The 26,832-nt window shown below is 35.2% G+C and overlaps 1 protein-coding gene across 1 annotated transcript in view; it reads right to left on the bottom strand.

Moving 5' to 3' along the window:
* LOC149787289 (uncharacterized) overlaps positions 1-26,832 on the bottom strand; it is an 85,634-nt gene that overhangs the window by 10,023 nt on the left and 48,779 nt on the right. Inside the window, exons 6-10 of the mRNA XM_089978364.1 lie at positions 26,239-26,306; positions 22,653-22,710; positions 20,418-20,437; positions 11,037-11,089; positions 3,718-3,763 (exon numbers count right to left, since the gene is read on the bottom strand). Coding sequence (XP_089834490.1) covers positions 3,718-3,763; positions 11,037-11,089; positions 20,418-20,437; positions 22,653-22,710; positions 26,239-26,306 — 245 coding nt within the window. The remainder of the gene's footprint in view (positions 1-3,717; positions 3,764-11,036; positions 11,090-20,417; positions 20,438-22,652; positions 22,711-26,238; positions 26,307-26,832) is intronic.

The raw sequence follows: 26,832 nt of genomic DNA, 5'->3' as shown, positions 1-26,832 counted from the left end.
GATAAGGAGGACTGGTTATCAATATCTACAACAGCAGTTTCCAAAGACCTACAACATGACATGCTCTTGATAATGGGAGATATGAATGCTAAGGTAAAAACAGACAATACAATCAATGATGAGGTGATGGGACAACATGGCTGTGGAGACACCAATGATAATGGTGAAAGATTTATGGACTTCTGCCACAACAATAACTGCATAATAGGCAGCACTGTCTTGCCACACAAAGACATCCACAAACTAACTTGAAAAACCATTTGATGGACACACTGTCAACCATACTGACAATATTGTCATTGATAAAAAGTAATGCAGATCTCTCCAAGATGTCAAGGTCCATTGCAGAGCCAAAAAATACATCAAGGCCAGGCTAAATACAGCAAAAGGTGCTTTCTGCAGACTCCACCCTATATGGAAATCAAAACAATACAGCCTCAAGACAAACATCAGATTTTACATCAACATAAAATTGGCACTGTTGTGTGGCACAGAGTGTTGGAGAATAATGAAGACACACATGAGCAAAGTAAATTCATTTCATAATAGCTGCCTCCATAAAATCTGTAACATCTAACAAAATCTCCAATCTGAGCCTAAATGAAAAGACTGGATGTAACAACATTTTCCTGGTAATCAAGATGTGCAGGATCAAACTGCTCAGACACATAACATGGAGTTCCCAAGAAAGTACACCCAAGTCAGCCCTCAGATGGTCACCAGATGGTAAGCATAAATGTAGATGACCAAACATAATCTGACAAAGGACAGTAAAGACCAAGCTGGAAGAGATAGGACTTTCTTGGGGTAAGGTAGAAGCAATTGCTCAAGACCAACTTAGATGGCTGAAGTTAGCTGCAGCAGAGATGAAAAGGACTAACTAACTAGTTTTTACTCAGTGAGCCAGAGAAAGATTGACCAGTTGCAGGATTTAGGAATGATGCTATTGATATGACAGTAGTCCCTGAAAACACACCATTTTCTTCGTAAGCCTTCTGAGTGGAGGGGCCTTCTTGCTCTTTTCTCTAAAACAGAAGGTTTAAATTGTTTGTTCTGCAATGCGGTCTGGACAAGAGCCAAGCATGAAGAAAGTCTGGGCATGATCACAAAAACATGTGATCATGACCATTTGATTGAGAGGACTTGCGCTAGCAATGTCATTTGTGGGGAGGGGGGCCAAGTCCACCATAGCACTGAATAATTCAAGGAGTAGCAAGAATTCTCATTGAAACCCAAGTCCTGTAGGAGGCAGACTCGATGAGTTCAACAATCCTGATTACATGAACATGAGGAAACATAACCAGATTTTGGTTGCTGATAAACTCCATACACAGATGGACAGAGGTCTGACTTTCCCCAGAAGACCTAAAAGTGAGAGAAGATTGTTCCTGCAATAGAATAGAATAGAACTTACTATGTTTCCAGAGAATGTCATCCAGGCATGTTGTTATAGATGAAGTGGGTGATGATGCACACCATAACCTTGGTAAAAATCCAAGGGCTGATTTTGAAGCTAAAGATAGGACTTTGACCTGATAAGCTGTGTTGCGGTAAGCAAAAGCAGAGAAGAGAAATTTCCATGACATGGAGTGGATAGGGATGCAAAAATATGCATTGGTCAGATTGAAATTGTCTCCATCTTGAATTTTGGTAGCAAAAATTATTGGTTGAGGTGACTTAGGTCAATGGTCAGCCTCAACTTACTATCCACCTTCCAAATAAGAAACAGCCTGGAATAAATACCTGGTGATTTTGGGTTTTGCACAATCTCCACTGGCTGTTTTCTGATGAGTGACCATATCTCCAGTTGTAGAAAGGTATCCTTCTCCCAATCTGATGGTATGTCCGTGAAGAGGGGAGAAGAGGAAAGGGGAAGGGGTTCAATAAATGAAATCTTAAGCCCCTCTGTAAAAAGATCTCTGGTCCCTTGTCTGCTAATTGTCCCACCATAGTGGTAGAGCCCTGTTGTTTCAAAATCTCTGTGTGGGTAGATCAGCAAGCTGAAGGGGCAGTTTCAGAGCTGCCTGCCTTTGAACTTCTTCAATATTTTCTCCCAAGAGTAACAGTGACCCATACAGGGTCATTCGTAAAGCAAGGGTATAATGAGGCTTGAGCAACATGGACTGCAAGCATGCATCATATCGTATCAGGTCTAAGCTGGAAGAAGCAGTCATTGCATTGGCCATGGAATCGTGAGCTGCTTGGTTAAACTGTAAAAATAATGTGTACAACCTGTAGAAGAATGATTTTCCAACACAATAAATCCAAATTTAAAGTTGGATAGCCAAATTTTAACACTAAGATTGCTTGGAATGTCAGAATTACAATAAAAGTTGTTATTCAGTACAGCAGCAAAGCTTAAACACTAGTGACACCTGGCAGTGGCAAGGGGACCTAATAGAAAGAGTTATTGGCTTCTGTCTGTATGAGATAGACAGGAAAAAAAGATGATTTTTGTCTTTTAGTGATTCAGGAACATATATGAAGGAGAAATTATATATGTATACATATGCATAATTACTGGATATATATATATATGTAATACTTTACCCATAGCTATTGTTTAGCCTGCTTTTTCATGCCCCCAAAAATGCACTGTCCATTTGAGTTACATACATCCTCCCTTAGAATGAAGAATTGTCAGTATGGTGCAATTCCTTGTGCAACTCACCCTGTTCTTAGCATGTTATGTGCAAAACAAGAATTAATAGTCCACCTTTTTCATGGACGACTATTACATCAGGACATCAGAATGGAGTGGGAGGAGGGCATTGGACAATAGCTATGGGTACATATTGCATAATTAAAATTAGAAACTACATTTTAATAACAACATTAGATTACCAATAGCTATTGTTTAGCTGAATTCGTCAGTAGGCTGATGCTCTGTCTCTAATTAGCCACAGTAGCATTCAGGCAGTGTCAGCTATGCTGTTCTGTAACAATTTAGTGAGTACAAAGCTGCTGTCCCTGCATATCAAATGTGGCAGGTCAACTAGTAGAGCTGTGAGTCCACAACACTCTGACCACACATATTATTATGTGTTTCTGAGTGAGCATTAGTTAATTCTCCAGGTGACCTGATTCAGGTCATGTGTTAGTCTAAACACATGATAAAATTTGCATAAATCACTTAAGAGGCACAAATATCTAAAATAATTTAAATATGCACAGAAATGTGCATTACAAATTTAGTTCACTTAGGTCCAGCAGTTTTTCTGCAACTGTGCCAACAACATCTTCAATGACAGTCTTAGCACAAAAAAGTGCAAAAGGCTGTAAAAAAAACCCAATACAACATGCACTTCAGTTGTACAACAATCTAATAAAGTCATGCCTAGGTCGATTAGTTTTGGCATAACCATACACAAAAGGTTTACAGCAACAATATAAAAAAGCTGATAAATAGATGGACAATGTTGTAACATTATGCTCTTCTGATGACTGGCAATGGGAAATAACGACAATAAAACTGAACCCAAAAAGATGAAACCTTCAAAAAGCACATCTACACGAAATAGGCAGTGATTACTGTTGAACTCCTAATAATATATTTTCAGAAAGCAAACATTCATTTTGAGCACAACAATAAAACTTGAATGCAATAGATTAATGATTGGCATTACTCTAAACATGTTAGGAATCATTGAAAATTATTTGCAATAGTCTACTGACAATCACTATATGACTGAAAAGTTCACACTCAACGTAACTTACTTCATGGAAACCATAACAGGTGAACTATTGCTTCTACCTGATGATTCTGAAAAGAAAAAGAAACAAAATAAGTACCATGTACATCACAAATAGCACAAGCCTGTCTTGCAACCTCTTCTCTCATAATGACCTCACCTTTGAGGCAGAACTTGACCAATGTATGACAAGTTATGGACCAAGATAAAATTTCATCAAAATATCTGAATGGGGTCGAAACGTTAACACCTGCATAAAGAAACAGGTCACTGACTTGCACTATCCCTTGTAGTGACCATGGACTTGAAGGTCACATGCTCTGGGGAAAGTGTGTGGTCTATAAATAAAGTTATATGAAAACCAGTATTCTTCTTTCCGTGACCTTGACCATGAACCTTTCAACCCCCAAATCCATACATTTTTCTTACTCAAAGTGTAAGCCAACCACACACTCAGGTGAAGGTATATACTTGAAAACTTAAGTGTTTGTGCAGGAACCATTTTTCACTATTAAAGTTTTGTTATTCTGAACTTTACGTTTTAGAAAACGTTCATGAATCTACATATATTTAACAACATTCTCATTTTTAATAGATTTTAGTATTAGGAACATTAAGAAGTAAATTAAATCTCATAGCTGAGCATTCAAAATTTTGTTCAAGTGTACAATCAAGTACAAGAGTTTTGTCAACAGATGGCCTGTATAAAAAAATGTGCACAAAAATATGGTAGGCTTTCATTTGTCTAAGCTGAGTGGTTTGTGCAAAATTTTGCTACTCACAAGTTTCCCAGAACCCATAAAATGTCAAGATCAAACAAGATGCACAACAAATGTCTTTGTATATGTTGAATATGTGCAATAATAAAAACATAACGATCTAAGTATAAAAAGTATTTCAATGCAACATACCTTTGCTCATGGTAAGTAGTGCAGTCAAAGATGAAAACACCTCACATGTTTCATGGCAATATACAAGAGTTGTAGGAACTGAGCTAAATATGAAAACTTAATGTAATGGGGGTTAAATTATTGGTCATTCTGACCTGCTTTCTGTGTTAAGTAGCAATCTAAAAGATTCATAATTGTGCAAACAATGGTGTTAGAAAATTTAAGCTAAATGCAAAAACAATACAGTTGTATATGACTACAGAAATGACAACAACTAAGTAAGAAAAGTAATCCCTATGTCTGACCTATGGTTCACAGAAAAGACAAAAATTCTGTGGCCATAGATAAGGGGGTACAATTCCAATATTATTAAAAATCTTTAGCTTTTACCTAAAAGTGGACATGAAACAAAAATAATATGCTAATATAGAACAAATTTTCTTGGTACCATTTAATTTAAAAGCTCTAATTACATATTAAAAATGAACTCAGTATTCTACTATTTCACTTTAGCAAGTAATCAACTAAGTATATCTTGTACAAAAGGTCTCAATGGTAGAACAATTTTGTACTGGGTTATTTTCTACAAATAAAGCATGATTATCATTATTATTAAATAACTTATCGTTTCAATGCTGTCAAATATGATATGAATCTGTACTGAAAAACAGACACGTTGAATATTTCAAAGTGATTAAATTTTGGTTAGAGGAGTCTGCATTGAAGTGAATGCCAGCAAACACTCATTGATTCACAGTGTAATAAACACATACAAAACAAGATCTATTATGATCAAGAAGAAATAAAAAACAACAAAAAACAACTTGACCAAATTTGACAAATAAGCTTCAAAAGTAAACTGGAATCAATACTCAAGAGAAATGGAAATAAAAATCATTCAATCAAACAATAATACAGTCAAACCCCACTACAGCAACCCTCGTTATAGAATGAATTCAGATATAACATGATATGGCATGACTCCAGAAATTTCACATATTTTTTCGTACATGAAAACATATTGTTTTTTAAAGGAGGAAAAATGATGTGTAAAAAGTTCGTTATCATTTCTGGGAAGAGATCGTGTAAGAATTCAAATATAACTTGATTATTGCACAGCTCTCATAATTTTACAACAATTTTACCAATTTCTTGAATTTTTGGGCCAAATTAAACAAGATTTTGATTGAATAATTTGGCAAGATGTGTTGTTTCCTTCAAGAAAACTGTTTATTATGATTACATCTTTCTTTATATGAACAAAGTTTTTGAACAGTTCTATTTGTGAATGTTCATTTCAGATGTGACAGCAGTCAATAATTTTACTTCGATCTTAGTTTATTATTTAAAGATGTCTGCTCATAAGTATTACACTTATTATCATTGATCCATGAACAATAAAGCCATTATATCATCTCTTTGTTTACCTTGAATGCATTTTGTGTACAATCAGTACTCAAAAAATAGCCAACAAACGTTTGCTCAATAAACTGCATACACAACCAAGCACCATATAATACAGTGGTTGACAAAAGATTATCACCTGAATTTACAAATCAATATCAGTAATTGCTAATCATTAGTCAATATCACAGCTAAAGAGAGTTCAAATTATGAGGCCAAGATTTATAAAACATGAAAGTAATGGAAGTTGCCAATATTTGCAACTGGTGTGACAGTGTTAGACAATCGACACACTATCAGCTGACCAGTGAATAATCTCATCCATTCCCTATAAAAACAACCCCATTGTTAACAATTATTCTTGCTGTAGTCATTCAATGGATGTCAAAGTGTTAATTAGTGGGTATTTAGATCGGATAAAAGTACACAGAAGCTTAAAGCCTTTACTATTAAATAGAAGTCTGAAGTCCAGGACACAATTAAATCTGGTGTTACATACAATTAGCTCAAGATTTAGGTGTTCACATGTTCACCATCCAATGATAGAAAAGCAGTGGAAAATCAACACATTTTTCAAAAATCCCCAATAAAGAATTCTAATTCACAGCAGATCAATTCTAGCCATATGAACCTTATACAGACACCATTTATTGACCTTGGCTGTAAACATACAGACACCATTTATTGACCTTGGGCTGTAAACATACAGACACCATTTACTGACCTTGGCTGTAAACATACAGACACCATTTATTGACCTTGGGCTGTAAACATACAGACACCATTTACTGACCTTGGGCTGTAAACATACAGACACCATTTACTGACCCTGGGCTGTAAACATACAGACACCATTTACTGACCTTGGCTGTAAACATACAGACACCATTTATTGACCTTGGGCTGTAAACATACAGACACCATTTATTGACCTTGGGCTGTAAACATACAGACACCATTTACTGACCTTGGGCTGTAAACATACAGACACCATTTATTGACCTTGGGCTGTAAACATACAGATACCATTTATTTACCTTGGGATGTAAACACACAGACACCATTTACTGACCTTGGGATGTAGACATACAGACAATCTAAATGTGCTTCATCTTTCCTTAAATAATTATGCTGTTATGGGTTAGATAGCACTAATTCAGGAAAATAATGATACTTGACAAATTTTTTAAATATTATACTTCTGTGTGTGCGTATTTTCTATGGAGTTATTATGAATTCACGGTTATGCATGCCTTGAGATTGACTGGTGAGTACACAGTGTTGATGCTTTAATTATTCATGTTATACATTATACATGGTATATATGTACCAATGTGTGATTCTGGTATGTTTAGCAGGGCTATATGATGTACAAAGTATTACCATCCATAAAATATTACAATGTCTCTATGTATTACACTGTATTATATTGTCCTTAAAATATTTCAATGTCTCTATGTACTACACTGTGTTACTGTCCTTAAAATATTACAAGGTCTCTATGTACTACACTGTATTAATATCCTTAAAATATTACAATGTCTCTATGTACTACACTGTGTTACTGTCCTTAAAATATTACAATGTCTCTATGTACTACACTGTGTTACTGTCCTTAAAATATTACAATGTCTCTATGTACTACACTGTATTAATATCCTTAAAATATTACAATGTCTCTATGTACTACACTGTATTAATATCCTTAAAATATTACAATGTCTCTATGTACTACACTGTGTTACTGTCCTTAAAATATTACAAGGTCTCTATGTACTACACTGTATTAATATCCTTAAAATATTACAAGGTCTCTATGTACTACACTGTGTTACTGTCCTTAAAATATTACAATGTCTCTATGTACTACACATTCTTAATGTCCTTAAAATAAAACAATGTCTGTATGTACTATACTGTGTTATTGTCCTTAAAATATTAAATGTCTGTATGTACTACATTGTATTACTCTCCTTAAAATATTACAATGTCTGTATGTACTACACTGTATTACTCTCCTTAAAATATTACAATGTCTCTATGTACTACCCTGTAATATCATCCTTAAAATATTACAATGGCTATATGAACTTCACTGTATTAGTGTCCTTAAAATATTACAATGTCTCTATGAACTACAATGTATTACTGTCCTTAAAATATCGCATCCACCTTGGATGCAGGAGGTCGTGGGTTTGATCCCCGGCTGAGTCATACCAAAGACTTACAAAAATGGTACTAATATCTGCCTCACTTGACACTCAGCATTGAGAGGTTAGTGTCAGGACTGGTTGGCCTGGTGTCAGGATAACGTGACTGGGTTGTACATCATGCTACATGTCTGCGGCATGATGCCCCAGTGCTAGACATCACTATAAACTGTCACAATGCAAACATCATAGCAATATGACTGAAACATTGTTAAAGCTACATTAAAAATTCAAATCACACACACACACCTTAAACTATCACAATGTCTCTATGTACTACACTGTATTACTGCTCTTTAATTATTACAATGTCTCTATGTACTACACTGTATTATTGTCCTTAAAATATTACAATATCTCTATGTACTACATTGTATTAGTGTCCATAAAATGTTACAATGTCTCTATGTACATCAATGTATTACAGTCGATAAAATATTACAATAGCTAAATGTACTACACTGTATTACCATCCTTAAAATATCACAATGGCTATATGAACTACACAGTATTATTGTCCTTAAAATATTACAATGTCTCTATGTACTACACTGTATTACTGCTCTTTAATTATTACAATGTCTCTATGTACTACACTGTATTATTGTCCTTAAAATATTAAAATGGCTCTATGTACTACACTGTATTAGTGTCAATAAAATATTACAATTGCTCTATGTACTACACTGTATTAGTGTCCATAAAATGTTACAATGTCTCTATGTACATTAATGTATTACAGTCGATAAAATATTACAATAGCTAAATGTACTACACTGTATTACCATCCTTAAAATATCACAATGGCTATATGAACTACACTGTGTTATTGTCCTTAAAATATTACAATGTCTCTATGTACTACACTGTATTACCATCCTTAAAATATTACAATGTCTCTATGTACTACACTGTATTATTGTCCTTAAAATATTACAATGTCTCTATGTACTACACTGTATTAGTGTCCATAAAATATTACAATGTCTCTATGTACTACACTGTATTACCATCCTTAAAATATCACAATGGCTATATGAACTACACAGTATTATTGTCCTTAAAATATTACAATGTCTCTATGTACTACACTGTATTATTGTCCTTAAAATATTACAATGTCTCTATGTACTACACTGTATTAGTGTCCATAAAATATTACAATGTCTCTATGTACTACACTGTATTACCATCCTTAAAATATTACAATTGCTCTATGTACTACACTGTATTAGTGTCCATAAAATATTACAATGTCTCTATGTACATCACTGCATTACAGTCCATAAAATATTACAATGACTAAATGTACTACACTGTATTACTGTCCTTAAAATATTAAAATGGCTCTATGTACTACACTGTATTAGTGTCCATAAAATATTACAATTGCTCTATGTACTACACTGTATTAGTGTCCATAAAATATTACAATTGCTCTATGTACTACACTGTATTAGTGTCCATAAAATATTACAATTGCTCTATGTACTACACTGTATTAGTGTCCATAAAATATTACAATTGCTCTATGTACTACACTGTATTATTGTCCTTAAAATATTAAAATGGCTCTATGTACTACACTGTATTAGTGTCCATAAAATATTACAATTGCTCTATGTACTACACTGTATTAGTGTCCATAAAATATTACAATTGCTCTATGTACTACACTGTATTAGTGTCCATAAAATATTACAATGTCTCTATGTACATCACTGCATTACAGTCCATAAAATATTACAATGACTAAATGTACTACACTGTATTACTGTCCTTAAAATATCACAATGGCTCCATGTACTACACTGTATTACCATCCTTAAAATATTACAATTGCTCTATGTACTACACTGTATTAATGTCCTCAAAATATTACGTCTGTATGTACTGCACTGTATTATTGTCCTTAAAATATTACAATAGCTCTATGTACTGCACTGTATTATTGTCCTTAAAATATTAAAATGGCTCTATCTACTACACTGTATAAAATGTCCTTAAAATATTATAATGTCTCTTTGTACTACACTTGAAATTCATGATCACAGTATAACCGTCCTTAAAATATTACAATGGATGTATGAACTACACTGTTGAAATTCATGAAAACAGTAATACCATCCTGAAAATAACAAATTACTGACTTACTTGTAGTAAGACATTCCTGACATTGAAGCTAAAATAATAGCCAATGCAATTTAATTTCTGGCCCAGAAAAAAAAACACGTTTTTGTCCATTTTTCAAGTCATAGTCCCAGTTTTCACAGCATCACCTGTTTACTTCCATTTTGGTCAAGTCATTGATTTAAATCCTCACTGCCCAAAAAGTATCAGCTGAATTAATAACAAACATACCTCAAGGTGGTTCATTTTTTGAGTTTATGAAAATATTTCACTCCAGTGACATTCTTATCAGCCGTGTACAGCTCACTGCAATACAAACCTTGTGACAGAATGAACTATTCAGACACCCTCTGATGTTTCTTACCAATCATACATCCTGAACCAAAATGTTATAAATTTAAGCTATGAGTTTTTCCAAACTTCATTTATATTTTGAAGTTAATATCAAATAATAAGAGTAAAAATTGTCATGGACCTTCACTTCAAGCTATATAAATCTATTTCTGAAGACAGGCAATACACTTTAGTGGAGGTCTTTCAAGACAAGTTTTACTGTATAGTCAACTGACAAATGAAGTTCTTCAAGTGCATACACTAGTTTGTGTGATGAAAATAATACTGGCAACTCAACAAGATAAATTAAGAATAAAATCAATCAAAATATAACCAATAAAGATCTATCAAAGACATTGAACAGCAAACAAACCTACCTCTGTATAAAACAGGAGATCTTGTTGATCTCTCCAACTGAGAATACTTTGGTCTGATTTAAGAAAAATATACAAATAATAAAAACCCAAGCTATAAAAAGCTGATCACAGTAACATAATCCCTAGCAAGGTTTATCTGGCCTTAGATATAACTCTGGATTTATAGTTATTTTAACTTCGTACCAAACAGCAATTCTTTTCCCCAAACAATGATAGGATTGGGTTTGCAAACTCTAATCACAGTTCAATGCAACAGGGCAACTGTTCTTCAAAGTTATAGCTGTTTTTCTTAAGTGTCTGAATTTTCCTTATCATCAGCATTTGAAATTAGTGACTGCCTGGCAGTTAGAATCCAGTAAATTTAAGGTCAGACCAGTGACATTTTTGAAGGTTTTTCCTCTGTTTCAAAAGTTTGTAAATTTAAGGTCAAACCAGTGGCTTTCTTGAAGGTTTTTCCTCTGTGTTTCAAACCTTTTTAATCCAAACGTCAGCAGCTTCTAAATGTAAATTTTGAAAACTGCTCAACACTGTTCGAACAGCAAGATTTAAAGAACTAATACAGTAAAAATAAACCAAGCCAGACTGGAAAAGTGCACAACCTCCACCCACAAAAACAGCATGGCCACAGGGAAGAAGAGAAAACAAATATTTAAGTAAATGTTTCTCCATTAATACATTACCTGATCACATTAACATTATGATTATTCTCTGCTACCTCTGAATCCAACCCTCCTGAAAGATGAAAAAATTTCTGTCTACGAATCATACAATGGGAAGCTACTCCTATAGTTTATCTCTTCCTTCAACTGTTATACCCATATATAACCAATATCCACTTGAGTGAAACAGTTAATAGGGTGTTCACATTGCAGGAAAATGTGGGAGTGGTTTTTAGTAGTGTGATCACATAAATACTATTGGGAAAAAATAATTTACTTTAAAATAGTTATTTCTCCATTAAATACCTGATCAAATTAACATTAGGATAATAGGTAAAAATGATGAGCATCCTGCCTCTAGATGTGTCATCTAGTAGGACCAAGACAGCACTACTAAAAGGATGAACACTGATTACTGTTAGTTTAGTCCTATTAATAAATATGCAAGAGTAAACCACGTGATTCTGCACTTGATTGATGTCTACCATCAAAAGTTTTCCAGCTGAATCCAATGAAAGTGGAAAATTCTCACCTGGGTCCAAAGTTGTTTTTATAAATCCAGCATGGTCACTTTCTGGGCAGCTACCAATGGCCTGACAAGATTCAGTTCTTTCTGAGACCATGTCAAGCAGATGGAAGATGAAGAACATACTATCTGAACGACTCCAGTGTGTCTCAAATTGAGACATTACATTTAAAGGCCAGGTTCATGGAAACTGATCTTATCTTATAAGTCAGTATTTTTATTAATTGTAGCTGATCCTGAGAGAGTTCAGAGTAGGCTGATTTGATAACACCCTTTTACCAAACAGTCAAATTTGAAGAAGGTGTTTCTCAGGATATGGATGACGGAATAGTGATAATCTTGGATGCTTGAGCAAGGTTGCGGTCACTATAACTTTCTTGGGTGTGTCTACTGCTAAGGCAAGCAGATCATTGATACAGGATTTGTTCTATTGTAGAAAGGCAATCGTAACTATTTTGCAGAATTTGCCCTCATTTTATGAATTAGTTTTGGGATAAAGATGGAGATGAAACTGTATGCCTAAATTCCCTCCAAGGTGATTGAAAGATCACTGATGGCCCATGATTCTGGGTCCAGAAATGAAGACAGGAGGGTGGGCATTTTGTTCTTTCACCCTGTTGCAAAAAAATCTATCAACAGGTGGTCCCACAGTGTGCAAATCTAGTTAAATATTGGCAGGGAAGAGACCATTCTGTGTGAAGCAGTTGTCATCTCCACAATAATGAGTTGGCTAATATGTTTAGTTTACCCAATATGTATCAAACTTCAATATTTAATACTGGGCACACCCTTGAAGGGTATCACATACCATGATGTTGGGTTGTAATGATTTTGTCCCTCTTTGTTTTAAGAGGTATATAACCATGCCTGAATTGTCCAAAATTATCAAGACCATCTTTCCTCAAATGTGTTTGACTCAATAGTAGAAGGCATTGTGAATTGCTTTAGTTTCATTTCCAAGATGATCAAGATGATCTTATGAGCCTTCATCTGAACCATCCATTTGCTACTGACCATTGCAAGGTCTGGTACGAGTAGCAACTGAACCTGACAAACAGATATCTATACAAATTATTTCTGGTTGTGGGATTTCTGGGGGTAATCATGCCATTAGCCACTTCCTATCTTGCAATCGTAAATTGAAGTGTTTTTTTATTAGTAGAGATAGTAATGTGGTAATCCAGATGGCCCATCACTGGCTGCCATTATACCATCGGGCCAGCTAGTCAGGGATGCATGTAAAGGCAGGCCATCTGTAACAAGTTCACTGCTGCATTTAATATGCTGAGGTGTTGAATGAACTCCCTTACCAAATATCTTGTTTGACATCCTCTCGGATGTATGAATGATGTTTTCAATGTACATGTATTTGGGAGGAAGAGGTACAATGTTTTGTTTGACACCCTCTCTGGGGGCCTCAGGTGGCTGAGTTATCTAAGGAACTTGCCTTTATGGATCACTGAAATCTCAGCACATGGTTTTGAATCTTGGGCTCAGCAAATGTAGGTATGTGAGGAAGCTTGCTATTAACTTCCTGTGAGTCAGTGGTTCTTGCCAAGTTCTTCCTCCACCAAATATACTAGAGACCATGAACAGCCAGCCTATCATGTGCCAAAAATGTAACAACATCCTCTCTGATGTGTGAATGATGTTTTTGATGCATTTGGAAGGAAGACATACCAAACTGATGCGTGCTAAAAACTCCATGATTAGATGGATAAAATGTTAGGGAGATGTTAATGTCAGACTTGTTCCGAATGATTATCCAACCTTGACTGTCAAAGAGGAAAAGAAGACTGTTCATGCTGTGGAAAAAAACAAAGTTGCTGACTTGGATATTTCACCAACATTTTTGTGATGGGCTGAAAGAAAGTGCCTGGAATTGCTATACTGTTCCCTGGTATACAAACTGGACATATTTTTGTTATGCTCTATGACTTGGTATGTGGAAATACACCTCTAACAGACTGAAACTGTTTCTGCATTCTCAAAGCATTACACTGAATGATAGGCAGACTTTGCCATCTCCTTCTACAATTTGGGGGCAGAAATAAATTGACTGAGCCAGCCAAAGTCTATTACAGGTCTCAACTTGCCAAACATTTTGGACCAAAAAGGTCCTGGAATAGAAGCCCTGAGTACAAGGCTTTTATAGCACCTTCACAAACAAAAACCTTATGACAGAAGGCTTCAACGATGAGAAACCTATCCTTGCCTGATTGTAAAAGTTAGGGCCATATGAAAATTGTCTCTAGCATATTTCTGATGGCAACTGTCTCTTGGCTGAAACATGAACTGAAAAGGGTTGTGCAGATATGGGATTTTTGCTGAAAGTTGGAAGGGACAACAATTGTGCCATCTGATTTTGCATCTCCTTAATTTGACCTTCAAATAAAAGCAGTGAACTGTAAGGGAGGGTAAGCAAGACAGCCATAGGATGTGGCTTTAAAGAAGAGTGCATCTTTTCTAATTAAATCCATTCTGCAAGAGGCTTTAAGGGCATTAGCCATTTTGCAATGGGCTGCCCTATTTTGCTACCATGGTGATATGGCTCAGCATATCCAAAGCACAATCTTTTCCAGCCTTCTTAACTACTCAATATGCAGCCAAAGATGGCCAGGCCAAGTAGTGAGGAAGTTAACACAAACATTCTTTGCCAGGTATCTAATAGCAATAAAGAAAAGACTATCTATTTTGTAACAGACTAGGGCAGTCATATTGACTGAGGAAATATCCTTATCTATGCTTGGTAATTACAGGCAGTATGCATCTATTTGAGATTTGTACCAGTAGGATGAGAAACTTTCAGGTACTCAACTCATCAAGATGCTCTTGCATGACTGAGATGGTAAATTTTCTCTGAAATACATACAGTAATTTCTAAACTTTTTGAGGACTGCAGTGGAGTTATGAAGGATGGATTGCTGTCATCATATACATCAAGCACAGCCTTGACATGATAGGTAGGTTTGACTGTTGGTGGAGGGGGCAGTCGGATGAAGGCAAAATCCTATAGATTTCCTCCATTGCAAATTTGATGCTGAATTCCATCACAGTGGGATCAAAATGTTCCAGTAGTTTAGTTTCATCCCAACCAACTTGTGGGTGGATTTCCTTCTATCTGTACACAAAAGGTCTAGATATACAGCATTCCATTTAGTAATGACGATTAAGTATCTTCAGCATGCATCATCATTATGCTATTGGATGTGCTGTCTGTGGTAGTTGCATTATATATAGAGTGCGTGTGGCACAGCCCATTAGGCTATATCAAGTCGGCTCTGTAAATAAAGTCAGTTCACTCTGAATGACTGGTGCAGTCAGCTGATCAATACAGCCAGCTGGCTGGCCAGTTAGCTGTGTGGTCTGTTTGGCATATGACATCATTGCTATCAGAATAAGTGGCTGGTTGGTTTGTAATCATACACAGCTCATTCATACAGCTTGACCGGCTGACAGAATTCAAACAATGATACATGCCATACCAGTCAGCCAGGCCATTCAATCAGCAAAGCATCTGATTGGTCATACAAATCAAAATGAAAACTTTCCTAATCACCAGTTTATAGGGACTTGCAGTCTGGCTGGCAAGTAAAAGTTCAACTATGATTCGGTCAGCTCAGTTGGCTAAATTATACATCTTGATGTCTAACTTGAATTATTTTCATGTATGGATGGGATACATGATCCTTATAAATGCTCGCATCTCACAGGTAGGGAAGAGTTTGTCAAATTTGGCTGAGTGATATCTGACTGTGAACCATCATTCCTTGTGGGCTGGGTCATAGGGTTATTCCCAATGGGGTTCCAACACAAATCATCTATAATCTTGATGATAAAACTTTGGAATCAATGAGTTCATATGTGATTCCAATGCTTGATTGATTTCTGCTCTATTTTCTGATACAGAATGTTCCAATGCTGTTTACTGCACCTTGGGGGTGGGGGTGGAGGCAGCACTGCAACACATCCCCCAGAAGACTAATCAACAACTCAGACATATGGCATATGCTAAGCATTTCTTGCAGTTATGAAATGAATAGTGCTGTTTTTGTATCTGTCAAGTTGACTCCTCCAAATTTTAGACCAAGGATTGCACACTCTGCATGTGTGTGTTGATGAGCACCTGGTGTTCAGAAGTGATTACACTTTGTATAATGTTCTGATCTTTGTAATGAAGAAGAGAAAAACAACAAAATATGTATAAACTGTTGAAATAAATGCCAACCTGCATTAACCAAACAATTTAGAACATATTCACTGGAGAGGACTGTATGTAACCAGTCAAAATCACGTGAATGTAACAAACTGTAAATGCAGAATCTGAATAAATATACCAGAATTAAACAAATTTGTATGCACCATATAAAACGACATTTTGTCTTACTATATAGATAATAAATTGGATTCTTGAAGATATGTGTTACAGTTTTCAGTGAAAGCTGAAAGCAAGTTATATATGGGTATAATGGTAGCCAACTCACAGGTAGAATGTATAATTGCTTCCTTTTGTCAATATGACAGATATACAGAAAGAAATTTGTTTCATCTTTCAAGAATAGCCAGATTTGGAGGTAGCAGAGATTAATACTATGTTAATGTGATCAGGTGAAGTACCAATATGTAATGATACAATGAAGCTATATGCAATAATGGAACAAGACAAGAATCAAATGTAGTGAACTTTATTAAGATCTGGAACCCAGTGCAAAACTTGCTGGATATATATGCAATGGTCTTTGTCTTTCCTGAGTATAAACATGGAAGCAGATATTCCAACTCAAGATAAGTTTAAATTTAAATATTGTGACCAGAGAATCCTACAAAAAAATAACAAACGTCTACCATTTGGCCAACATTTTTAATTTTTAGGGCATACTGAAACTATTAATTTCTATCTCTATAAGAAGCTACTTTTCAATCGTACTAACATACCAGTTTTAGATAGAATGAATATGCATCAGTTTAAACCTGATATTTTACAACAGTTAATGCAAAATGTATTCATCTAATTTAATATTACAAAATCAACCACTTATGCATGGTTTTTCTTCCTGGGACTCACAGTCCCTAGTCCAAGCTACATGATTCCTATGTAACTTGGCAGAACATGGCTTGGAAGATTCTAACAAGAATATAACCTTGATCTGACTTCTGCATCACCATAAGGAATAATATCCTGCTTGACTTGCACATAGAGTAGTACATTAGTGTGGGGTTTGAGAAGGCAATCTTTGCTGTAGTAGCTGGTATTATATAATTTAAAAAAGTTTTAAATATCCCAAACTAGAAAAAAACTACATCAAAATAGCAGAAATCAATTTCCTGCTACTATTCCACTGCTTAAGTTTTACCAGTTAGGATGGAGGCTGATGGCCTCAACAAATTTAGTGTATAACTATTGTTTATGGTAGAAGTGTTCACTATTATAAGCTGACAGAAGATTGATAGATTGAGCCACTTTTGCCATTACATAAGATCTCACAAAAAATGCCTCAGTTCTTTAACTGCCATAAATGGAAGGTCCTTCTCTGTGATGGATAAGTCTCTTGACAGTGAGAAAGACTGCTAATAGGTAGGAAGAGACACTTCTGACCCATCCTTTACCTTGTAGAGGAAACCAAATTGGATGTAGTGTATTAAGAGAGCAAAAATAATTTTAATGATGTAATATTTACCATCATATTGTGTTGCTTACCTTTCTGGGAAATTTTTAGATGGAAGTTCTAGAAGTCCAGAAGAAAACGAACACAGATCAGGAGAAGGAAATCTATCAACAGCATCAGGTAGCTATTACATCATTAAAAATAATTTTACCCCCTCCTCTGAAAACATTTTAATTTTAGTAATACATTACCAGTTGCTACTGCGTTGCTAAGTTTGCAATTGTTGTGGGAATATGAATTTGGACCATTTTCAGTATCACAACTTTTAGTCCCATAGAAAATATGCCTCCAGTGATGAATTAGTTAGATATGCCCATAAATCAAGTAAATGTTCAAACTTCATGGGCATTAAATTTCATGAAAGAAACATTGCCCTCAGAAACAGACTGATGATACTTCATTATTATGCGGACAAACCACCTGGAAATAGCTGAGCCTTTAAGAGGAAGGAAAAGATACTTCCTACCCTTTGTTCTTCCTTTGGAAGTAGCCAAAGTGTACCATAAAGCCCTAACTGGGAATAAGAGTCTCTCCTTATCATCCTCAGCACATATACGAAAAAGATGAGATTTTTATAGAGAGTAGAGCAATCAAAGGTAGCCAAAACAGCACTGCTCCTCATCTCATAGACAATGAGAAAAGAAAACAGTTCATTTAACAGACTGAGGGAGGGGGAGTGTTCGAGTTTGTTGGACAAAAACCATGACATGAATAAGAGATTCCATCTAGGCATTAGAGAGTGAGAAACTGGTCTCTGCAGGTCAAAATACCTGATAAAATCAGAAATATAAGGATCTGAACCAATGGCTGGACCTTGTGAATTTGAGTGTGTTGGATAGGACTGCCCTCAAGCCCTTAAGTAGGGAATGAGCATTATCTCTTTGAAAAAGAAGGTAAGAGTCTGCTACTGCACTCACACAGGCACAGTTGGGATTAAGATATTTCCTACTTCATCCATTACAAGGATTCTCCACTTTGCATCATAGACCCTGGATATAGACTGCCTCCTGGACTGAAAAATGTCATTACCAACCTTGTTCAAAAACTTTTGCCTGGTGGAGAGATCTTTTCAAGATGAGCCAAGTATGAAGGTGGAAAATTTGAGGCTATTTTTTAAAGGAGATAACTGGCTGTAACAGCAGGTCTTTTCTCTAATGCAATTACCTGGGTCTGTCTACCAAAAGTAAGCAGTGCAGTGGAGATCCAACTTTGTGTAGTATTTATAATAGATAGAAAATTGAATGCAGACAGATTATCCAACTTCAGACTAAGGCCATCCACTGTCTTGGCCACATTTTCTGGGACTGGAGAAACTAACAAGGGAGCTTGTTAAGTCTCATCATGAACAAGTCCACCAAAGGTCTTCTCTACAGTCTGAACATGGAATCTACTATGGAATGGTGCAGAGACCATTCCATGAGGTCCAGCTTGCCTCCCCTGGACAGACTTTCAGCAGAATTTTCTTCTTGTCAGGAATATGACAATCTCAGAGGGTAGTTCCTTCCGAGGTCCCCATCAAAAGAGGTTTCATACCTCCACACAAAGAAAAAGTGCATGTATGCCTCCATGTTACCCGAGGTACACTACCACTAGAGTGTTGTCATCAGAGACCATCACACAATGACTCCTTACTTAGAAACCCACTTTATGGTTAAATATACTGTCCTCATCTGCAAATTGTTTATCCACAAGGCAATTTCTTCCAGAAACAATGAACTAACCCTTCTGCTCCAAATAAGTAACCCACCTACAATCTGACTTATTTGTGAACAAGGATTTCATGGAAGTGGAGCAGGTAGGCTTCAATCAGAAACTTGTCCCATTTGGTCCAAAAAGCTATATTCAAATTTAGAACATAGGCACTTTCAACAAGCAAAACTGCAAATGTCTAATGTGTACATTGTCCAAGGAAATCAGATGCAATATCAGGGATCAGTGGGCCTGATGTGATCTTTTCAAGACTCCTGGGAAAAGAGAGGGTTGTCCATTGATGACAAGGTGGAAAATGTGCCTTTCATCCTCCCCATATAAAATGTGATGACTTTCTGCCAAGTTCCACACTGGCTCCAACCAAAGACAGCATAATGGTCAACTGTAAAAACACTAAAATGCAAACGTATAGAGAGGTCAACTATACTCACCTTAGCATTAAAAGGTGGATGCAATTAACTAAAGCACCGCATATGAAGCATGGTACAAAAAAGGCAAAGATAACACTCAAATTTAGCAAGTACTGACAAGACCAACACTCAGTCAAACAAAATCATATGAAGGATGCCCATAAATATGTTTAAGCTGAGAACATAAGGTGCTTTGATGAGCAAAACTGAACATGTCTAACTGGGATCTTCTTCTTTTCAGTTCTGGAACATACCATTACCAAATGGAGGTAAGAATTATATAGCTTGGACAAGGGACAGTGAGTTCTTCGAAGAAAAACAATGCAACAGTAGCAGGTAATGTACTACTCCTATTCAAAGATGTAGTTTACAATGTTATTTTACAGATGAAGACAGACAGTTTCACTTACAGAGAGTGGATTCCTTGGGTCTGAAAAAAGAGAAAAATAACCAAGTCAATTATATCAACTTTTATCTATGTTTATATAACAAAAATGATGATGATGATGATGATGATGATGATAATACTACTACAACTATTACTAACAATATCATCTATAAAGCATCATGACTGTAATCATGACAAAGATTTTTTAAAAAAAATATGTCTTGGAAATAACGAACATCTCTTTATCGCAGATGCAGGCTTTTTAGGTTGTACAAATATTTTTGTATATCAGTACATGTACATACACCGATCTCATGTGACCTAAAACAAAATATAGTCTGATTTTGAAATTTTGAGCTATTCCGGTAAAATGAACCAGAGTGGCTCAGTGGTTGGTGTGCGAGACTCATGACTGAAAGGGTGCAGGTTAGAATCCTACCAGGACATCAACCTGGGTCACCTACCATGGGGTATCCTTGGGCAATGTACCTTACTACAATCACTTCAGCACTAAATAACCTACTTTTGTTGCTGTGCCATAAAACACTACAGAAAAACTAATGTTTCAGTAAAACATATTTATGATGGAAGACACTTTACCATTTATAGTTACCAATAGAATTAATTTAGAATGTTGCATGAATTTCAATAGAATTTTTAGTAACTGGTATATCTGGTAGTGATAGATATTTAAAAGAAGCTGCATTCTCTGTGACCAGCGTAGGTTTAGATGGAACATTCTTTATTTGTTGATTTCATTTTATTGTCCTTGTCAAATGTAGTCAAGAGACTTAATCAGTGATGCATATTTATAGATCAACTAAAATATCAACCAAAGTGGAATCTTGTGACTAATATTAGAATACTTCAAACTGACATACATGCAAGACTTAATAACAATGCCACATAAGAAGCAAAACTGCAGTGAAACCTCTCAAGACCGAAACCTCAGTAAACCAAAATCACTCTGAAACCCAATCATAGTTTTAGTTCCAACTTTTAATTTTATTAAAATTTCATCCAGTAAACTGAAATCACTGTACTCTGGCTGCACCCAACTCAATTTTGGTCCCAAATGTCAATTTTACACTAAAATGAACCCCCCAAAAACAAAGATAATTAACATAATGTTTCAAAGACTTTCTGCAGTGGGAGTATCAGAGTCCTAATATTATTTACACTGGACATTTTTTAAATTATATATGATTAACCGCATACTTGTGAATCTCCCAGATGGGAGGGTTTACCTCCTGAGGTGTGGGGTGTGTACTATTCCTGATCTAACTGTGGGTTATCTCCCAATGCTAATCTAAGCTAGCAAAATATCACATAAAATTCAGTGATAGATGGGCAGACCACATCAGTAAATCAGCACACAATGATTACCATGAATTGCACATGACATGCTTGCCCCATTTGCATGTCAACTAATTTTCTTCTTGCAGTCTTAGTGAACTTGACCTTGGCATGTTTGACCTCAAAACTGGCTTCTGCCTTACCTTAAGTGCAAAGTCATCAGCAAAGTCTGGGCCGGGTATGTGATGTAGAACTAATGCTACTGTGCAAAAACCATTTTTCTTCTTCCAGTCAGTGACCTTGACTTCTTACCATTTGACTTCAAAATCAACAGCCTTCTTCACTGCACTAATTGAATGCAAGCCATTCACAAAGTTTTTTTGAGGAATATCATGTAGCACTGATATTGTTGTGCAGAAACCACTTTATTTTCTCTCCCAGAAACTTTGAACTTTTAGTTCCAAAATCAATAAGGTTCTCCCTTACACCAAATGCAACCACAGATGATGGAGATCTAACCCATTCCTTCTTTCAACCATGAGCTTTTACCCTTGACTCTGTAATCAATAGGTTGCTTCCCTATCACAAGAACACACCATCTACAAGTTGCATAACTGTCAGTGGTGAAGAACTTACTGTGCAGGAAACAATTTTTTTTCTTTTCTTTCTGTCATAGTAACCCTGATCTTTTGAGTTTTTTGAGCCCAAAATTAGGTTAAAACACAAATTATTTTTTATCATACACATAGTTTCATATTTGGAACTATTTTTTTCATTTTTGGATAAGCTGACATTGTGTGAAAATTAATCATTATCAATAAGAAACCAGTGGTGTAATTTTGTCAATGTTTGAGTGAAATTCATTGGCAAAAAAATCAAATTCAAGCTTTCAATTACCTATTTAATTTCAGGATTTTAATGAAATTAACTTTTGAATTCCTCCTTAAGTATGATCAGTTACCTTCTCATGGACTAATCTCCTCAGATATGAATTTTCTTCCCTCAGTTTTATAATCTCTCTGTAAAACAAAAGACATTTCATAAATACATATGTATTTCTGTAAAAGATCATTCAATGTCATCTTCCTTGTTAAGAAATTCAGAAAAATATTTGATTATTATAATACAATTTCTTACCAAATGACAATTTGTTATGAAGCAGCTAGATCTCATTAGGCTAAAATATTAAATGTATATACAATCTCGGTAAGTGATATGTCACGTGAAATCAGATTTCTTAAGTCTGTCACTTTCATCCTCTACCAACACAGTAGAGGAGAATAATGTAAAGAAAATAAACCTCTCCAATGCCTGAAAGTGATAAGAACTCCATGCAGAAATCAAGTATCTACCATAATGTTAAATTTACTTCCAGAATCAGAGCAACACAGGGCTAGGCATACTGCAACTATGTACCAGACAAGGAATTGTTGACACACACAGGATATATGCAGTGCTGTATCATACTAATAATCATTCAAGTGTGAAAATGAGGTAGAATTAACCTAGTTTCTGTATAACTGGGCTACTGTTTAGGATGTATTCAAATACTATCAATTTTTGGAAGTGTAGGTGAAGTTGGTGTTGTTGTTATTGGGTTTAACGCCATTTTTCAGCACACGATATGCTATACATGGTAGTCAGTATTAATGGTGGAGGAAGAACCCAGGAAAACCCCGGAAAGAACCACCGACCCACGAGAAGCTACTGGCAAGCTTTCTCACATACCCACATTGGCCGAATCCGAGACTCGAACCCATGCAGACAAAGGAGAGATGGCAGTGATCCATTATGGAGAGTGCTTTAGACCACTTGGCCATGTAGGTGAAGTAAGTTTCAAGATGTTATGGGTGTTAACAACGGGAAAGCTGAAAATGACCAAGCATAAAAATGATTTAACTGTTGAATAGATTTGGTACAGTTCAGTAACTCAGCTAGGAATGTATCCACATGCCAGCTGCTGGTGAAATAGGGTCTTAGATATTCAGAGTGTAATTAATGGATAGCTGAAAGTACATTACTCCAACGAGAAAATAATAGTGACTGTAACAAAGCTGTCAAAAACAGTGCTCAGTCAGCTCAAGTGTTCTTGCTTAAACTTTTTTCTGTTCAAAAGAGAAGAAATAAATTCATATACAAAAATTAATTTCATGTTGTTCTTGTTTCCTCCAAGAAAGAACATGCTGCTGGTCTTGGCAGCTACAAACTAATGTAACAAAATAGAATGTACCTGATGTGGAAATAATAATGCAACACACAATAAAAAAATTTACTATTAAGAAAAACTGAGTATCCAAATAAAAATTCACACAATATTTTAGATCAATATCTCTGCAGCTCAATAATAATAGTACTGATAAATTGTGCTCACAACATGGCCTATTGCTTTGGGTAAAACTGCTTTAGATAGATATTTAACAAAAGTCAATTTATTTGGACTAGGAGTAGTTTTCTTTTTTGTCAGAAATGTGGCAATAACTTCAACAAGAGTCCCTCAATGGGACTGGTGCTCTGGGTAGACAGTTTTTCCCCCTGGGAATTTAAGATAAGACCATTACTTCTACTTAACTGCTGAGTGTTGAAACCTTTTTGATATTCCTCAGCAATAACAAGATTTTCAAATTAACTGCTGTGGTCAACATACTGGATGTCAGATTAGTACAATTTTCATTTAAGACCAAGTAAACATCATTACAAGTCTTTTTGTGAAAAACCTTCATGTCAGTAAGACCATTCATATAAGGGGAATAGCAACAGAAATTTTTTCAAGACAGCCACTGTGGATGTAACATTAGTACCATCTTACTTACTACCAATTAGGTCTCATACAAAATCTCCTGGTGAAAACCCCTTGCTGATCTAGCCATCTATTTAAGATCAGGATATATTTTCAAGTTGACCACCTCAGTAACCATATTGAGGCCAATTTGCATCATTTTCATTTAGGACCAAGAAGACAACACAAAAAGTCTGATGAAAATCCCATGTTAAAATGCCTTCCAATTAAGAAGACTTGCAATTATGAGATTTTCAATTAGCACTATTTTTATTTAGTACTAACTAGACATCGAAAGAGTTCCTTTAATGAAAACCCCATAATGATGTGACCATCCATTCTGAAGGAGTAGCAATAACAAGATTTTCAAGATTGCTTCTGTAGTGGCCATACTTGGATGTCTGAATAGCACCATTTTCAGTTAGGACCAACTAGATCATCAGATGAATGTGTGTTTGTATAGCTTCGTCACAATGCTCCAAGTTGTTCAGAAAGAGTAGCAATAACAAATATGCTAACAGACAGATGGACATCAAACAACATATGACACAAAAAAAGACCATCCCATGACATAAGCCTTTAATATGGAACCAGCAGAGCTAAAAATTATAGATACATATTTTGATTTTGATTAAAAATACTGCTAACTTTAAAAGTATTTTCAAAAGGAAAGAAAATTTAAACAATAACAGAACACATAATCAGGTTACTATTTGTTTGGATTTATGTATGTATGTATGTTACACAATACTGGCTAATAGTATTCATTTAAAACTTAAATTCTTAAAATGTAAATAAAAAGAACTGCAAGAAAACTTTTGGAAGATAAACTCTTCCAAATAAAAGTAAACAGGCAGAACTACAAAATAAAATATAAAACACAGAGATGTTGAAATCTGGTAAAAAGTTTATAAAATAAAAGATAAAGGTAAAATCATATTTTCATTTAATTATTAAGTGACAATGCAACAAAAAATTTATTACAATCTAGAATTTCTCTCCAATTTTTCCCTTTATGCATCATTTTTTAATTGTCAAGAAAGTATTCAGAAAAAATTGAAAATTCCTTCATGTGCTATTCATTGATGTATGTGGGTGACTCAGCACTGATTCTGAGTACATTTTTCCCTACTCAGCATTCGTGCCAAAACAATCTGCTCCTTTACAACCAAAGTAGTATAGTGACAGATCTCACAGCATGGTCAATTAGCTATGGAGTCTTTCTCCAGCCTAATAAAATAATAATGAATGCTGGAAAATATCTTTCATGGCAACTTTGAAGTAACTTAAAATGGACCAATACAATAATTTAGGTCACTGTGGCCCAGTTTTGGTATGGCCGTCTTATGCTTCCCATCATGCATCCACATAAAGCATTTCATGGCTCTATGTGAAACTGGGTCCAAGATATTGTGGGTTTCAAAAATGAAGACATGAATGGACAAACAAATAGGCAAAATGCAATATCCTCTTGAAGGTGGCCTCGGGATAATCAATCTGAAAGCAGTTTTGACCAATTGCATGAATAAAAGATTAGTTTTCTGATAAAAAAATGTAAAAATCAGCAAATGTCTGCTGACAAATATTACAAAACTGACTTTTTCTATTAAGCCTATCAAAACCATAATCAAATAAATATGGTAGAATCTTGAGTCCAGATACATGGATAAAGCATGATCTCAAGATGAAACTTTTTGAACATTTTAAGTGAAAACAAGTATTACAAATAAAAGCTTCCGAAATTATTTTTGTAGTCAGATCAAGCATTTACCTTTCATATTCTTGTAGCTGTTGTGTCATTGAATTCTGCTTTCTAATGAATGTTGCCTGTTTCTTGGCCTTAAAAATATAAACTTTCCAACAATTAATTTAGTAGTTGTCAAATATTAAGTCAATTTCGATAAAAAAAATATCAGACTTGCAGTGTTCATTGCATGTTTTACTAGCAACTGATGTGACAGTTTCCATTTCCCCATGGAATGAGACTAGGCACAAAGAGAACCAGTACACATTACCTAATCACTAACTTACAAACAATGGATATGCATAGTTTTGATTCTTACATCATGAAAGGTGCACAAATTTATTAGACACCTTAAAAGTGGATATTGGCATATATTAGCAAATGTAAATATAAAGAGACGTCAAGTTACTTTAAGAAACAGCTTTTGTGAAATGGGCAATAGACAGACTGAGGAATACCAAGTAAGAATGGATGGAATGTCCTAAAAGGAATATTTGTAGATCTTTTTGTGAACTCCCATGCCAAATGACAGATAAATATTTAAAATACTGCAGAACTAAGACGATCATAAAATTTTGCTGATGTGATATAAATAGCCATACATCAGTCAAAATGAATAAA

Source organism: Sinohyriopsis cumingii, chromosome 12 (genome assembly GCF_028554795.1).
Source record: "Sinohyriopsis cumingii isolate HCF-2022 chromosome 12, ASM2855479v2, whole genome shotgun sequence".
Taxonomy (NCBI): Eukaryota; Metazoa; Mollusca; class Bivalvia; order Unionida; family Unionidae; genus Sinohyriopsis; species Sinohyriopsis cumingii.
The sequence above is the reverse complement of the archived record's forward strand: the minus strand, read 5'-3'. Positions and strand labels throughout refer to the sequence as shown.